The following is a 17464-nucleotide window of genomic DNA, read 5'->3' on the forward strand; positions in this document are numbered from 1 at the left end:
TAATGATTGTCGTTTATATACGTTGCTTTTGCTCTGTGTTTATTTAATAATACATGGATGGATTTGCTTTGGCTTGCTACTTATACATTTGTCTGTATTGCAAGTGTGTTTGTTCGGGGGTTTGAATTTTGAATTGTGATTTGAATAGTAAAAATTTTGAATTTAAATAGTTGTATGATGTGATATAAATAGGTGTTGATGTGATGTTTTGAATGTAAAATTGATTAGATGTTTGATTTTGATGTTTTTTTTGGGGGGGGGGAAAATGGGATGAATAGTGAAAATTAAATCCAATCCCCCAAACAAACACACCCAGATAACTTGTCTATATGTAATAGATCTCATCCAGGATGGTTTTTTCACGTCAGCACGCATTATATATACAAATATCACATGTTAGTATTAGACATCGCACATGTTGTGTATAATAAATGTATGTGTTGTTTTTTAATAATAACAAATGTGTTGTATACAAGTACGTCATATGCTAAATCAACTGTTATGTGTTGTATAAGACTATAGCATGTGTTTTTAGTTCATGTGTTGTATTTGTATTATATTAACGTATACAATGGGTTATCTGTAGTAATATTGTATGTTGTCTGTAGTAATATTGTGTGTTGTTGAGACTATAACATGTGTTGTATTTTTATTATATTAAGATATACAATATATTGTTTTTAGTACTATTATGTGTTGTCTAATAATAGCATGCTATACTAGAATTTCAAATTAACACTGTAGCCGCCGCCATCCCGCTCTTTGTTCAGTTTAGTTTTAATTTATAACAAACTTAAACAGAATTTATGGCGCTTTTTTCTTGAAAATTTCTACAAGTTCAAGACAACTCCAAACCTATAGTACTTTGTTTAATTCCCCTGAATTTTATCTTCTTCGTCTCCGATTCATCGAAACCTTCATTTTTCGATTCTATAAATAGACAATTATAAAATGGATCGGACGAAATCGATTCGGTGCATTTAATTTACTAATAGATTAGATGGAACAACATCCTTGCCGCCATTGATTAAACTAACTTTGGCTCTGCTATAAAATGTAACATCCTTGCTAGGTTGTTCAAAAAGGCTTATGAATGTAACCAAACATGTCCTGATCATATTGCATGATCTCTTGGTAGTTAAAAGAATCGTCCCTAAAATCGTACTTTTCTGGTTTGAATTCAAGTGGATTTTCAAACCCGATCCACTTGGTGCCGCTCTCGACTTCCTTAAACTCAATCGAAGCAATGTGCTCAGAGCTACTTGAGTCGGATGGGTTGATGTTGGTGAAACAATTCATTCCTCGTGACAAATCTATTACTTGCTCGCCGTTGCAATTGTACGCGCTCACATTGTTTGGCTTGTGGTTGGCCTTCTCTAAAGCTCCTTTCTTGTTGTATATTCGACACAATACCCAATCGTCAAGCTGCAATTTAATTATACAAGAGCACAATAAGATAAATACAGAGACGGAACTACACAGGGACTAGAGGGTAGTTGACCCCCAACCACTCAAATATAAGATTTTTTTTTAGTGTAAGAAATAATAAAATTATGTATTTTTTTTTTTATTATTTTGCCCCATATTTTTCAATTTTTTTATGTTATAGTGTAAAAAATAATAATATTTTTTTAGTTTTGTTGATTTATACTTTTAGGTTTTATTTTTTAGTAGAAATTATTTGAATTTTATTAAATATTTCTCTAAAAATTTAATTTTTAACTATTTTTTCCTTTTTTTTCTTGTTTATCCGGTTGCATTTGGAGAAATAAAAAAAAATAGTATTAAATAAAAGAAAAAGTGAATTGACATTTTGCCCCCCCTAAATTTTAGGGCTGGTTCCGTCACTTGATAAATATATAAATATATATATATACTAGATCATGTATTGCAAAGATGAAGTTGATAATTTGAAGTCACAATACCCGGGAATTGTTGCCTTTTCCGGCAGATCTATCAACATTGGCCAAGCGATATTCGTGCATTATCCAGTTGGTCTTTACTCCCTTGGGAGCTTTTCCGGCATAAAACACGAGTGATTTCTTGATCCCTAGTACATTAGGCTTCCCTACAGCCTTGTCGGCCCCGGTGGCTTTCCAATAGCCGGTCCCGGCTGCTCTGTTTGGCCGCGAACCATTCGGGTACTTGCGACCTCTTGGTGAGAAGAAGTACCACTCCTTTTCGCCATATAACGACATATCTATCAAAAATTTCGAAGTGTTAGACTTGGGATATATTTACATGTATGTTTTGGAGGTGTTTTTTAAATTTTGAATTGTTTTGATAATAATAACAAAATAAAATACCCATTCTGTCCCAACAAAGAATAAGTTTTTTGTTTGGGTTTAGATAGTATAAATTAATTATTTAAATAATAAAAATTAGTTATTTAACTATTAAAAGAAATTTAAAATATATTTAACATTATGTCTTAATAAAATATATATACAATATGATTATCATTTAATTTTATATAATACAAATAAATAAAAAATATTTATATATATATTTATTTATCATTATTATAAATTAGTTTATAAAACAAAAAGGTACCAAAGGTAAATAAAAAATCTTTGTTAATTGACTAGCGATGTAGAAATAAATCGGCTTTGAATGAGTCTATGTGTAAGATTAAAAATTTAATTAAATTGATTTATATTTATTAAGTGTCTTTAATATTGATAAATTTATTAATAATAAAAAATAAAAATGAATCATCCGTGTGACAGGACGGAAGGGGTTTTTGATATGAGGTAAATTAATTATAGATGCAATACTTTTTAACCTAAAATTCTTTTAGGTTAATCTCAACTAATTAATACTGATTTAACTTGATGAACACAATATATACTGCATATATAAGATATATATTGTCTACTTTTATTCAAATCAGCACCACTGGACAATCTGCCTCCAAAATTTGTTTTTATTAATTTCAAGAAAAAAATAAAATTGAAAATATAGATAGGTACCGGGAAGCTGCCATGGATCAAACTTGTAGATATCGAGGTCGGCAATAATAGGAACTGCGACGGGCAGACCAACGCATTTGCGGCAGAGGTAGTGCACCATCAGCTCCTCGTCCGTCGGGTGGAACCGGAAACCCGCCGGGAAGCTCAACGAACCACCCCCACCCTTCATTCACTTCAAATCAAACCAAAATTAATTTTCTTTAAAATTAATTAACAAGGGCAATGGCAAGAGTAAGAGTTAGAGGCCCTTTCCAATCCATCTATTTATACACTCAACAAGGACTGACTTATACTTGTAAATCTTAGAATAAAAAATTTAAACCAATGGATGATGTTGGTTATGAATATGCAATGGGAGTTTTGATTTGATTGGATGGACGTTGCTTTCTCTGTCACTATTGGGACTTTCTGCGTCTTTTCTCTTCCCTTCCCTTCGCTACGTAGCTTTATTTTGGTTGGCTTCTGCTCTATTCTATTGACTTAATAATACATACATAAACAAATGTGTTTATATGTCAAGTTGTTGCTTAGTGATGTTGATTCCCCTTTTATCTGTGTTTTGGATTTCAAATTTCTTCCTTTTTTAAATAAATAAATAACTTTTTAACATAAGTTTGTTTAATTAGAGCACCTGCAACGGTGAGATCTCGATCAAGGAGATTTCTATTCAAAAATTTCACATCATTTCTCTACATCAGTGTTAGTAAACAAAAATTTTAAAAAACTTGTAAGATTTTATTATTTCAATTTTCTTCTCCCTTAAAAAATATCAAATCAAACACCCAATTTTTATTTATTTTTATTACACTAAAATCTAATTTTACATTTAAAACATCACATCAATACATATTTATATCACATCAAACAACTATTTATATTCAAAATTTTCTTATTCAAAATCAAAATACAAAACCAAAATCTCACAACTAAACAGACATGGGCATCTATGGAGAAATGCCTTTTTGCATTCTTATATTATATAAAATTTTATTTTCTATACACAATGATATATATATATATTGATATATTTTTTTTTAAAAAATAATTTAAAAAAAAAATAATTTTGATATAAATATAAATATAAATATATAGATATCTTTTTGTTGAGTTGGAGGAAAGATAATATGAGGTGGAAGAAAGAAATAAAAAATAAAATTGGAGATATACTTTGATGAATATATTTGTTGCAAATGATTTGAGTGTTTTGGTTTTAGAAATTTTTTTATTTTTATTTTTATTTTTATTTTATTATTATGTAAGATATAGAAAATTGTGTAAGTAATATAAAAAAGAATATTTTATATTATTGTTGAATTTTTGTGAGATGATAAAATATACTATAATATATATTTCTGAAAATCGTGTCGAAAAAAATATTAAAAGAACAATATTTTAAATAAAAAAAATTGATTTTGATTAATTGAAAAATAAGTATTCACTTTAATATTTTCGATTAAAAAAATGGAAATAAAAAACAAAATAACAGTCTTAGTGTTCAATATTTGTTTTTTTTTTTTTATTTTTAAAAATTACTATTTTAAATTATACTCCCTACATTCAATATGAACTGACACTTTTTATAACACAATATTTATAATAATAATGTCTACTTACTTAATAATAGTACATTGTGATATTATTTTATTATTTTTTATAATTAATAATATTTGTAATTTAAAAATAAATTTAATATATTTATATAATTAAAAAATTAGAATATATATTTAAATATTTTAAAAATTATATTGTAATAAAAAAATATGCATATAATATAAATATTATTTTGTAAAAAATAATTTATAATACAAGTAAAAAAAAAATATGTTTATGTATTTATAATTAATATAAATTAATTATATAAAAAAGATAAAATTTTAAATATAAATAAAAATATTTATTTTATGTGGAGAGAACATGATATAAAAAGAATATTAAAAATGTAAATGAATGGTATTATTTACTTGCTGAAGTTTTTCCATAGGATGTTATTTGATCATTAAATATTTTTCATTAATAAACACAATTACGGGTGTGTTTGTTTGGGGTTCCGATATGTATATATTTTCTTTATTTGAATTGTAAAAATTTTTAATTGAAATCATTGTACAATGTTACACAAATAACTATTGATGTGATATTTTAAATGTAAAATTTATTTTTAATACTATAATATAGAAAATAAAAATAAATATTTTATTTCATGTTTTTAATTTTTTTTTTATAAATAATGTCAGTATCCGGCACGTTATAAATGGTATCAGAGCCGACTTTGACGTTGATGACGAACGAAGCGGACTGATGAGCGGCGGAATGAGCAAGTTGTGGGTCGGCTATGGAAAACCTCGCTGGCCCTTGGTAAGCACAAAAAGTGGTGTGCACGAAAGGGTCAATGAAGTGACGCCTGGAGGCATGCCAAGTGTGCAAGAAACAACGTCAGTGCACTCAAGTGCCCTCGCACTAGAACAATTGCGATTTGGAGTGGGGGAGACTGTCACAGACTAACATTTATGTCCCACTCCAAGTCGCAAACACCCTCATACGACACCACTTGAGTGCACTGACGTCGTTTACGCTCTAATACTATATATAACGTGTCTGGAAGCTGACAGGCCCGACGCATAGGTTACGCCCGCGTTGAGGCCCAGACCAGCCATCCCCTGTGTGCAACACGCCTGGGATATACCATACAGTATGAGAGAATTATGCGGAACACGTATCTGCACTAAGACATATGTTGTCGATCAACCGTATAGGACATGGGCTCGCACACATGGGACAGACTATGACTGAGAATCTGGGCAGGAATGTCAACCCGTGATAATACTCTCCCACTTCAAGTTGCAAACGCCCTCGTGTGACGCTATTCAAGTGCACTGACATTGTTTCTTGCACCCTCGGTATGCCTCCGGTGTCACTCCATTGACACTTATCTGCATACCCTCACTCTTTGTGCTCACCAACAGCCAGCGAGGTTTTTTGCCATTGACTACCCACATGAGATCCACATTCCGCCACTCGTTTCCGCACACCATCTGGGACATCCTTTGTTGCGGCTTATGCATTCTTCGTCCGAATATCGCCCTTAACGTGGTTTTTCCCTCACGAACAAAGCTCAGATCTCTTGGCCCTCCAACAACGTCGAGCATACTCTCTCACCCTATGAGTACTCCCTCTTTGGAATGTCCAATTCCCTTATGACATGCTCATCTTTGACGTGCCACCAACATGATCCTTCACTCAAGCAATTCCGCCACTTTGTCACTTCGTTCGCCGCTACCGTCAAGGTCCGCTTTGATACCATATATAACGTGCCGGAAGCTAACACCACCGTCAAGGTCCACTCTGCTATCATGTTGGGGATATATAATTAATGGTTGTGTTTTCCTAAAAGTTCGAGCTTATAGGTGAGACGGTCATTCTGTATTCGACAAATAGTATAAATATATAAAAATCTGATAATAGAACACACCTAAAATGTAAATTCGTTTATATTAAAAAATGATATTTTGCAAGATTAAGAAATAATACTACATCCATCCGTTAGGCAGGTTTCATTTACTTTTTTATGTGTTATCTTTTAATATTAGTTATTATATCAAAACGTAGTACAAGTTAAGAAAAAGTTGCAAAAATATTTCTATTAGTGTCTTATAATACTAATAGAAGGACATTTGTAAAAAAAAAAAAAAAAATTATACAAATATAAAGATATTTTTAATGTTTAGTATTGAAACTTAAATCCAAGATCCAAAGACGAATTGAAATGGACAAACCTTGAGATTCTTCTATATTTTACTCTTACACCCTTTTAACTTGGATAAAGCTATATATGAGAAATTTTCCATCCATGATGCTATAAAATAACTAAAATGATTGGAATTTTACTTATGGAATCAAAATTACATATATTCCCAAAAACTATTATTAAAATTTCTTCAAAAGTCAGCAAATGGGAATTGCTTAAATTCGTTGAGTAGTATTACGGCAACGACTTGCACGGTTTGACTCAGCCTGTTGCTAACTAAAACTATCTTTTATTACTATTATTATTATTATTATTATTATTGAATGAGTTCAAATAAAGGGCGGTATCGAGCTCCCACGTTTTTTCCCAATTGATGTGACATTTGAGAAATAATTTTGGGAGCTTATTTGGCATTGGTGCTTGGATTTGATTTCATAAGAATATTCGGATTCGATTCTGTTTTAAATTGATTTGAAATGTAGTATTAATAGACTATGGATTCAGTGCTGAATACTTTGTAAATTAATTATTTAAATTTTTATAATTAAATTATATTATTAATATAATTAGAATACTTTTATTTGCTTTCAGCACATATACATTCAGTGTACTTCCTCCGTCCCGTTGGAAGGATCGCGTTTGCTTTTTGCACGTAAATTTTTGAATATTAGTATTATATTGGATTATAGTGAAAAGGAGCGTTTGCTTTTTGCACGTAGATTTTTGAATATTAGTATTATATTGGATTATAGTGAAAAAGACAAAAATATCCCTATTAGTATGGTGTAATATAAAAGTAATGACATTTGTGTAATATATTGTAAGTTGAAAGAGTATTTATTATGTGAAGTAGGTAGTACAATTACTAAATTAGGATATGATAACCTTGTTTTGGGACGGACGAAAATAAAAAATGGTACCTTTCAATGGGACGGAAAGAGCATTTGTATTGAGAATTTGAATAGTGTATTAGTGTTGATGATCTATTTTATATAGTATTTGAATTAGATACTACTATATTTTAAGAAATTAAACATATACTTTCTCCGTCACAAATAAAAATGTGTTTAATTTTTTTTTAGCATGAATTTTTATATGATCTGTAATTTTTTTTTTATAGTAAAAAAATACGAAAAGTAGTACTTCCTCTGTCACGAATAAGATGATCTATTTGGTTAGAAAGACTGATGTTTTAGATAGTGTAATTTAATATGTTAATTACAATAGTTATAATATTATTTTTTTTTAATTTTTTTTTTTATATAAGTGGTGTTGTTATTATTTTTAAAATAAAAATTAGTATATATTATTGAAAAAAAATTGAAATACGGATTTAAATATTTTAAACTATATATTTCAATAAAAAAAAATATATAATATGTATATCATTTTATAGAATATAAATTTTATATAATACAAATAAATAAAAAAATATATTTATTTATATATAATTAATATAAACTAATTTTACAAAAAAATTTGAGAGTTTTAAATATAGATAATAATATTTGTCTATTGAAGAGAGATAATAATAAATAGATTTTGAATGAGTCTAATGTGTAATAGGTTTGAAATGTAATTAAATTAAGTTATATTTGTTAAATATATTTAACAATGTTAAAAAAATTTATTTGGTGGAACGGACTAAAAAGAAAAATGGAGAGTCTATGATGGAAGTGGAACAGAGAATATATAATTTTTTACTAAATAAAAAAATAAGAACCATTTTAATTGACAAACATAAAAACCTAAGTACAATAATAAAAGAGCGAGTATAATATTATATATATATAATACTCTCTCCGTCAGTTTTTAAGAAAAATCTTACTTTTTACGTCATTATATTTAACATTAAAAATATCTTTATATTTATATAAATTTTTGTACAAATGTCATTATATTATTATTATAAGACATCAATAGAATTTTTTATTGTTTATTTTTGTTATTTTTCCTTAATTTGTACTACGTTTTAATCTAATAACTAATATTCAAAAATAAAAAATAAATAAATATGACACTTAGAGCCGAACATAAGTACTTATGTATATATATACATATATATAACAATAAAAATTAGTAAAATACCTAAAATATTATTTCATATTATATTTTTATAATTTTCATACTTCACAATAAAAAATACCTAAAATTATAAATATTAAAGAAAAATACTCGTAATGTTTGATTAAATATTGAAATATATTTGATATATTTAATTCAGATATATATTAAACTATATTGAAAGTTATAGCTTAATTAAATATATATATGAATATATGACTATATAAATATAAATACGATCATTTTGTAATATATAAAAATTCTATATAATATAAATAAAAAGAAAAAATCTACATTATATTTATCAATTTTATTAAAAAAAATGTTAAATTTTTAGATATACATGTATTTATTAGAGAAAGAGATAAAAATATAATATTATAAATGATTTCTATTTTGACATTTAGCCTAAGAGCAATATCTCTCTATATATATATATAGATAGTTATCGTGGAATACCACAGTCACTATCATTCAAGTGTGCTTTGGGTAAGTTTGTGATCGAATCTAATAATCTACAAACTAAACCCACAAGACAAATCACACTATACGAACCGGGTATGGTATGCAAAATTTATGTATTTATAAAATTACTATGGTATTAAAAATAAACATAAATCATAAGAGTGTTGTTTTTTTCACTAAACAAAACTATTTATATATATTAAATACTTTTACATAAAATAATAATTTATAATAAAAAAATTAATATCAAACTCAAAAAATAACACATCACGATGTGGATGTAATGAGAGATTGTATCAAACCCTTCATTATTATTTTTAAATTTTATAAGAGATATTATTATATCTGACTTTTGAATATTGAAGGTGGGCAGGTTAAGTGCACACATAATTTATTTATTAATTGTTGATTAGGTCACTCTGTGTGTAATTAATTAATTGGTCCACTGCGTTCTCGAATCGCCGCTTTTATAAAATATTCAACTTACAAATTACATTAAATTAAATTACATAACTGTACGTACGTGAGAGCAGGGGTGAGCAAAATATTCGAAATTCGAAAATTCAATTCGAATCAAATCGAAATTTAAAATTTGGTTCGGATTTTTCGGATTTTCGGATTGGATCGGATTGAATTTTTAATAAATTTTGGATTTTCGGATCTGATTGAATTTTTAATAAATTTTGGATTTTCGAATCGGATCGAATCGGTATACTTAAAATCCGAACCAATCCGAAATCCGAAATATAATATTTTAATATATATTTTTTTATTATATATATTTAATATTTTATTATAAAATATTATATTTTAATATAAAAAACTCAAATTTATTAATTATATTTTAATATATTTAATTTTTATATATTATATATATTTAATATTATAAAATAATAATAAAATATAAAAGAATTTAAAAATTTTAAAAATAATAATAAAAATATTTAAAATTTTGAATTTTTCGGTTTGATTCGAATTTTTTAGTTCGAATTACGGATTTTTGGCTTTCGGATTTCGGTTATTTCGATCGATTCGGATTGATTTTTTCAAATATTTTGAATTTTCGGATCAGTTCGGATTTGACAAAATTTGAACCGAAAATCCGAATGCTTACCCCTACGGGAAAGTAAACAGTAATTTATTATTCTCATAAATTGCTATTGTGGAATCTGAAGGGGCGTTCCTATGCAAATTAAATAAATTTGGTTAGGTAACTGTCTAAATCGTTAAGGTTTTATTTATTTGTGCCGACACCTAAATTTGTCATTGAATTAATCTGGACCATTTCCATTTGGGACTCAATCATTTTATTATTATTAATTTTTTTTTAAAAAAATATATTTTATTATTTGTTACGACTCCTCGCAATTTTTTATAGGTGTCATTTGATTACCTTTGCCACATCATTTATTTAATGACTTATCTAATTGTAATGTCCATATAAATATGCTAATTTTGTGAAATGAGACAAACGATTTTTAATCTTACACACTCTATCGTCTCTCTCTTATCTCTCGGATCTGTCTCCTCTCACTCTCTCTCTAGGCATAAATATATAGACACTTACTTGTTTACCTTTTGTATTGCAAACACATATACACATACACATGACCATCCTTATATATATATATATATATATATATTCATTTACGTATATATTATTATATTTTATTTAGTAATATATTTTATAATATTCATTTACGTATATATTATTATATTTTATTTAGTAATATATTTTATAATACGTTATCAACAGGAGAATTTGTTGAGAAAGTGTTATTTTTTATGTTTTTAAATTTTTTTTAACACGTTGAAAAAATTATGTTCAAATAAAGTTTCATCCTAAAGTTCTATTAAGATATCATCATAGTACTGCGGAAAACTCTGCAAAAATTTTAAGGTATTTATTAATTTTTTTTTCATACAATTATAATAAACATAAATCTTTGATTTTTCTCACTAATTATTATAAAAAAAAAAAAGGCAACCGAAGATGTCAATATCCAGTAACTGAATTTATCTTGAAGTTTTATACTTTGAACACTATGAAGGTGCATATTGAAAACCCTAAATGTTCATATTTTAAAAATCTCCGATGCTGCATATGGAACACCTGAAAGTGCATATTTTGAAATATTCCAATATTGTATGTTGTGTGCCTTGAAGGTGCATATTTTAAATTCTCGATAATTTATATTTTGAATACCATGTGACAATATATAAAACTCCTTATACGTAATTACTCTTACTCCCATATTTTTAACAGCTATGAATTTTGTTTAAATTATTGATACATTTATTTTCAGATATTTATTCCAGAAGAAAAATATATGAATTCTGAACGTGCGATAATAAATACCGAAGACAATTTATGACTTATATATAGTACATCAACACACACCATCTTGAAAAATAATAAGTATTTCAACAACCTGAAGTTGGAAAAAAATATGTTAATATAATATGTAGTAATGCGAAAATTGATTGAAGATATTGAAAGAGCAATAATATTTCTCTTCGAAGGAGTAAAATTTGATATTGAAAATGAACTATATTATAGCAAATCCCCCAAAAATATTGTTAAGTGTTGGGAAGAAGTAGGTGCTGCACCAAATCACTTTCGAACACTTATTCAAGGGCTAACTTCCGAAGCGTGGTTATATCACAGTTATAACGACATATTGTCAACGAAATAAATGCAGAGACCAAAGCAATAAATGACAAGATATTTGGTAACCAGGTTCGGTTATAACCAACCTACATCCGGGGGATTCCAATCCAAGAAAAGTTCATTAATTAGTGTTGATTGTGAACAAAACACTCAAAACTCCTTTAACCCAAACTACAATGCTGATTATCTAGGAAAATCCCTCCATGGACATTTGTTGTCACAAACGCGTATTGAGAACTAACAAGAAGCTGGGCTGCACAGATTCTGAATGTTCCCCTAATCGGAACTCCAATTTCCCTTTGATAGACGAACTCTTCGGCGAGATAGTAGTGTATATCACTCACTCAATGCATGGAGAAGAGAATTGTTGGGGTTGAGAGGATTAGATAGACTTTCTCTCACTACACTTCACTCTCTAAACCTTCCAACAACAACTCTCTCACTCCACACTTATCTATAAAGTCACATTGTTGTGCATGTAAGACAAAACCAATTAAAACCCCTTGCACATAAATAGAATGATATATTCCTGCATAATTCTGATGCAATTTGACCACCCAAAACATCCATTCATTTGTCTTGTGTGCTCACCAACTGAGGAGTGTAAGACAAGCAATGTTGTTGTCAGCCTGTTGCAGCAACCTGATAAGACATCTTACTCCAAATGAAAATCTAAAAAGGCAGCAGCAGGAAAGATGAATTGACCATATGCCAAAAAATAGTTGAAGGAAATAACGTTCCAACATTCTCCCCCTTTTTGGCATATGGGACTTCGCCCAATGTGTAGGAGAATTACTCCCACAATAAACCAATCAATCCAATAATTCATCAGTAAGTTCATCAATTTGTTACAGGCCAACATAAAACATAGGCTACAAATAGCCTTTCGAATGAGGTGGTTGTCACAACAGCTTTCACACAACCACATAAAAGTTAATCAACAGCAGCAGCAACAACAAATCACCAGGGCTCCCCCTTACTGCAAAAACAACAGACACAGCAGACTCCCCCTTCCATCTTGTTTTTCCAACTTCGATAGCTTATCCCATCGAATAATGGAGTTCTTGACGTAGATTGACCTTCCTTACTCATCCTTGCAACTGTGAAAGAATCTACTCAGCAACTTAAATAACACTGCTCTGATACCAAATGTTGGGAAGAAATAGGTGCTGCACCAAATCACCTTCGAACACCTATTCAAGGGCCAATTCCCGAAGCGTGGTTATATCACAGTTATAACGGCATCTTGTCAACGAAATAAATGTAGAGACCAAAGCAATAAATGACAAGATATTTGGTAACCCGATTCGGTTATAACCAACCTACATCCGGGGGATTCCAATCCAAGAAAGGTTCATTAATTAGTGCTGATTATGAACAAAACACTCAAAACTCCTTCAACCCAAACTACAATGCTGATTATCTAGGAAAATCCCTCAACAGGCATTTGTTGTCACAAACGCATACTGACAACTAACAAGAAGCTGGGCTGCACAGATTCTGAATGTTCCCCTGATCGGAACTCTAATTTCCCTTCGACCGACGAACTCTCCGGTGAGATAGTAGTGTATATCACTCACTCAATGCATGGAGAAGATAATGGTTGGAGTTGAGAGGATTAGATACACTTTCTCTCACTATACTTCACTCTCTAAACCTTCCAACAACCAACTCTCTCACTCCACACTTATATATAAAGTCACATTGTTGTGCATGTAAGACAAAACAAATTAAAACCCCTTGCACATAAACATAATGTTGTATTCCTGCATAATTCTGATGTAATTTGACCACCAAAAACATCTATTCATTTTTCTTGTGTGCTCACCAACCGAGGAGTGTAAGACAAACAATGTTGTTGTGAGCCTGTTGCAACAACCTGATGAAACATCTTACTCCAAATGAAAATCTAAAAAGGCAGCAGCAGGAAAGATGAATTGACCATATGCCAAAAAAAGATGGAGGAAATAATGTTCCAACATTAATTTTTAATGATATTTACAGAAATGAATATCACATTGAGACATCAAGTGAGACAAATAATGAATTTTTGTTGATTACAAAATTTATTGATGGACACAAATATATTCAAAAAATTGTCTTCATAGTCTTCCGAATTATATTATATAAAGATTAATGCAACTGAAATATATTTGAAAAACCAGAAATCTATAGATTATTTTTTGGCATGACTAGTTTGAGTATCTCGGTAGTACTATGATGAGACAACTTGTTGAAAGTACCTATGGTCATAATTTAAAAAATAAAATGATATTAAATAAAAATGTGTTGCTTGCTCACAAGGAAAGTTAATATTCAGACCATCACCAGCAAAAGTGAGAACTTGTTGTCGTAAAAAAATTGCCACCGACGGCTTAATCGGAAAGCTTGCCGGAATTCATTTAATCGTAGAGTTTCCTGGATATCTCAAGAAAGGATCTGGACTATCTCGCGATGATAAAAAGAAATTAATGTAAAGAAAAGGCAAAATAAGGCTAATAAAACAAGAACAAAGCTGAAAAACAAGCTGGAATTAATGAAATAAAGCTGTAAAAATCTGGAAAAAATATAGTAAAAATAATGCAAAGGAAAAAACAGTTAAAGAAGAAGAAGATGATTGATGTTGAATGGCGTGTAATCTTGTGTTCTGATCTTGATATTCTTTAAATCTTCTTAGTTTTGAATTTTTTGGATAAAATCTTATTCCCAAATTTTCTCCAACAGCTTTAACAACTTTCTAACTTCTTGACCTTCCTGCCTCGGTTGGGCTACTTCCAACTCGAGTTGGACCTACCTGAACGATAGGCCAAACGGGTCAGCAAGTCCGTCTCTGTACTTTGGGCCGTATGTTGCGCTGTGAATGTCTTGTGCTGCAATTACGCCGGATCGGCTTTTCCACCTGCTCCAACCTTCTTTCAACAGATTCTCTCCCACGAACTGACCTTCCGGAAGCTGGAGGTGCTGGGCTGACTTTGGGCTGCTGTCTATCACCAAGTTGGGCTGATTTTGGATTGTGGGTTACAAATGCCCCCCACAAAATTGTCTGGACAAAAATTAATTTATAGTCTGGATATTTTTTTTAAAAGTTACTTGGTTTGTCCATCTGTTTTTTCTCATTCCGTAAGATCGTAGTCACCCACAGCCTAGTCGTACCTTCCTTCTAGCTCTCAAAAAGAAGGATAGAACCTTTTAAATATTTTCCATCGATAAACGTCTTCAAGTTCTCTCTTTCGGGCTCTATTAATTTATATGCGCTACTACATGACTTAGTCAATAAAATGAATGGCCTTTCCCAAGTGGGGACAACTTCCCGAGCTTCACATCTTTGGGGTCTTCCGAGATGACGACCTTCTGTACCAAGTCAAATTTATGAAAGATCTAAGACCTTATGCGCTTTCGGAAGGTCGATTCGACCTTTCTCTTTTGATTTTGAATACATCCGAGGGCCTGCAATATCTCTTCGGGCAGGGCATCAAGCTCTTGGAACAAGGCCTGCTCCTTTTTTTTCGGCATTCAAAAGGGTGCTAATCTGCATCATCAGAAGGATTGCCTCGTCCCCTAAATTAACCTCCTCCAACGGGCCTTGCGCCTCAAACAGTGGGGTAGCTCGTCAGATCGGAAAGTAAATTTTATCTTTGCCTTGATCCAAAAAGGCGGCTGGGAAGAAGCTCCTGCATGTCTGCCAGAAAGGTAAGCAACATGATTTCCAACTTATAAGAATGGGAAGTAGGACCTGTCTGCTCTTGCCTTCAGATCTTGCAGGATCAAGTAGTCATTTATGACGAACACATAAGTTGTTGGGCTGTGTATTGGCCTCGGTTTTGAGGCAAAAATTTGATCACTTTGACTTTGAAATTGCCCTCGAAATGTAAAACTCATTCTAGGTCTTGATCAGTGGCAATCATGTTCAAACTTGCTTCAGATAGCTCATCGCAATCGAATACTCCGATCATCGGCTCATCCTCTGGGATCTTGACTGTTCCAAGTGCTGCATGGCCCTGCGAATTAACAAGACAATCATTGTTAGTTAAACACGCTTCGGCATCTACTATTTCCGGGCCCAAAGCTGATGGCGTAAGTCCTCCCTATTTAATTTTGACCTTCCAACAACAACCTCTTCCTGATTCTCGACCTGTTGCCCCCAGCCCGATCCTCCTTGGAAAGGCAAACAGTCAAGCGTTGTCGCTACATTCTCTTTTTTTGGGTCCTGGTAGGAGGTCGCATCACCTGCCCCTTTTGGTTCTTAGTCCAGCTTCCATTATCTGGATTTTTCCCGGTAAGACGGGTTTGATATGGTGTAATTACCACCTAATTCACTGAGGTCACTTGCCAGACCTTACCACCCTTTTCGAAGCTCACTTCCGTGACCGTTTTAGTGGGGGAAAATCTATCCCACAGTGAACTCCTTCTCGAAGGTTTGATCATCCTTCTGAGCCTCTTGAGCACCAATTTTTTAGGTTCCGTCTTCATGTTATTTTTCCAGATCCTGATGCCAACTTTCTAGGCCTTGTCAGACGTATTCCGATGGTATTTATTAGTGCAGAGAATGGTTTAGTATCAACCTTCATTTCAGGTTTTTCAGCTAGCCCTAAATGGCCTTCTTTGATGGCATTCCATTGGGACTCAGCCAAGAAAGTCTTCTTCGGTACAGCCTCGTCTTCGGCAGCTTCTCTCTGGTCTTGAACAGGGTGGTTTCTGCTCCAAAATTTCTGGTTTCGGACCGTTTTAGTCTTTTTCAAGGGTTGTTCGGTCTCTACATCTTTGGACATTGCCTGCTGAAATTCATGGTACTCTTGGAGAGCTAGCCTGTCACACAACTGGTGTGTCATGTTATTTATCGCAACATTCACCACCTGATCGTCCGGTTTACAAACCTGGAATTCAGTTTCTGCCTTTCTGAATTGTTCCAAGAACTGCTCAACTGATTCCTTGCTTCGCCGATCGCCATACATCTTATGAATTGTATCTTCGATTACCTGTGGATTTATGATGGGATATGGCTGCGGCACCATCTCTGCCTGCTCCCCTGGATGTTTAGAAGTTGCCTGAACGGACGGCAGATTGCGAAACATCGGCTGCGGAAAGGCTTGATGAGTAGGTCCCTGCTGTGGGAAACAAACTCGGGGGCCTTCCGTAGGTTCTTTAAAAACTGAAGCATGATGCAATGGTGTATTTTTAGGGACTGGTTGGGCAATATATTTTTAGGGTTGTTGCACTCCCGAACCAATAGAAAGTTGACCTTCCTCAGCAACTCCTTGTCCCCCAGTGTATAGGGATGGTGTTGGGACTGGTCCCCTTGATTCCCAAGTCATTTCAAAAGGCTTTAAGACAAAGAAAGATGTTGGAATCGCTGTCAACCCTACCCCTATGCATTTGAAGTCTCTTGTCCGGCTGTTGAAGTTTCTTTGAAGGGCCGGAGTGGGGACTGGTGTGCTAAAAGTAGTTCAAGCAAATAAGGGATTGTTTTGCTCATGTGCTGTTGATAGGACTGACCCAAAGGTCATCCCAAATCTGTTGGTTGAAGGCAACCCAAAGAAAGTCTGCCCG

The 17464-nt window shown here is 31.6% G+C and overlaps 1 protein-coding gene across 1 annotated transcript; it reads right to left on the reverse strand.

Annotated features, from left to right (window-relative positions):
* Window positions 1–872: 872 nt before the first annotated feature.
* On the reverse strand, window positions 873–3417 carry LOC127242194 (protein ATAF2-like). Its single transcript, XM_051261638.1, has 3 exons — window positions 2973–3417; window positions 1926–2200; window positions 873–1425 (listed from the first exon to the last, which is right to left on the reverse strand). Exons 1-3 carry the CDS (start codon window positions 3139–3141, stop codon window positions 1078–1080), a joined length of 792 nt encoding a protein of 263 aa, XP_051117595.1. The 5' UTR covers window positions 3142–3417; the 3' UTR covers window positions 873–1077.
* Window positions 3418–17464: the final 14047 nt, after the last annotated feature.

Source organism: Andrographis paniculata, unplaced genomic scaffold, assembly GCF_009805555.1.
Source record: "Andrographis paniculata isolate CXL003 unplaced genomic scaffold, ASM980555v1 Contig86END, whole genome shotgun sequence".
Lineage (NCBI taxonomy): Eukaryota > Viridiplantae > Streptophyta > Magnoliopsida > Lamiales > Acanthaceae > Andrographis > Andrographis paniculata.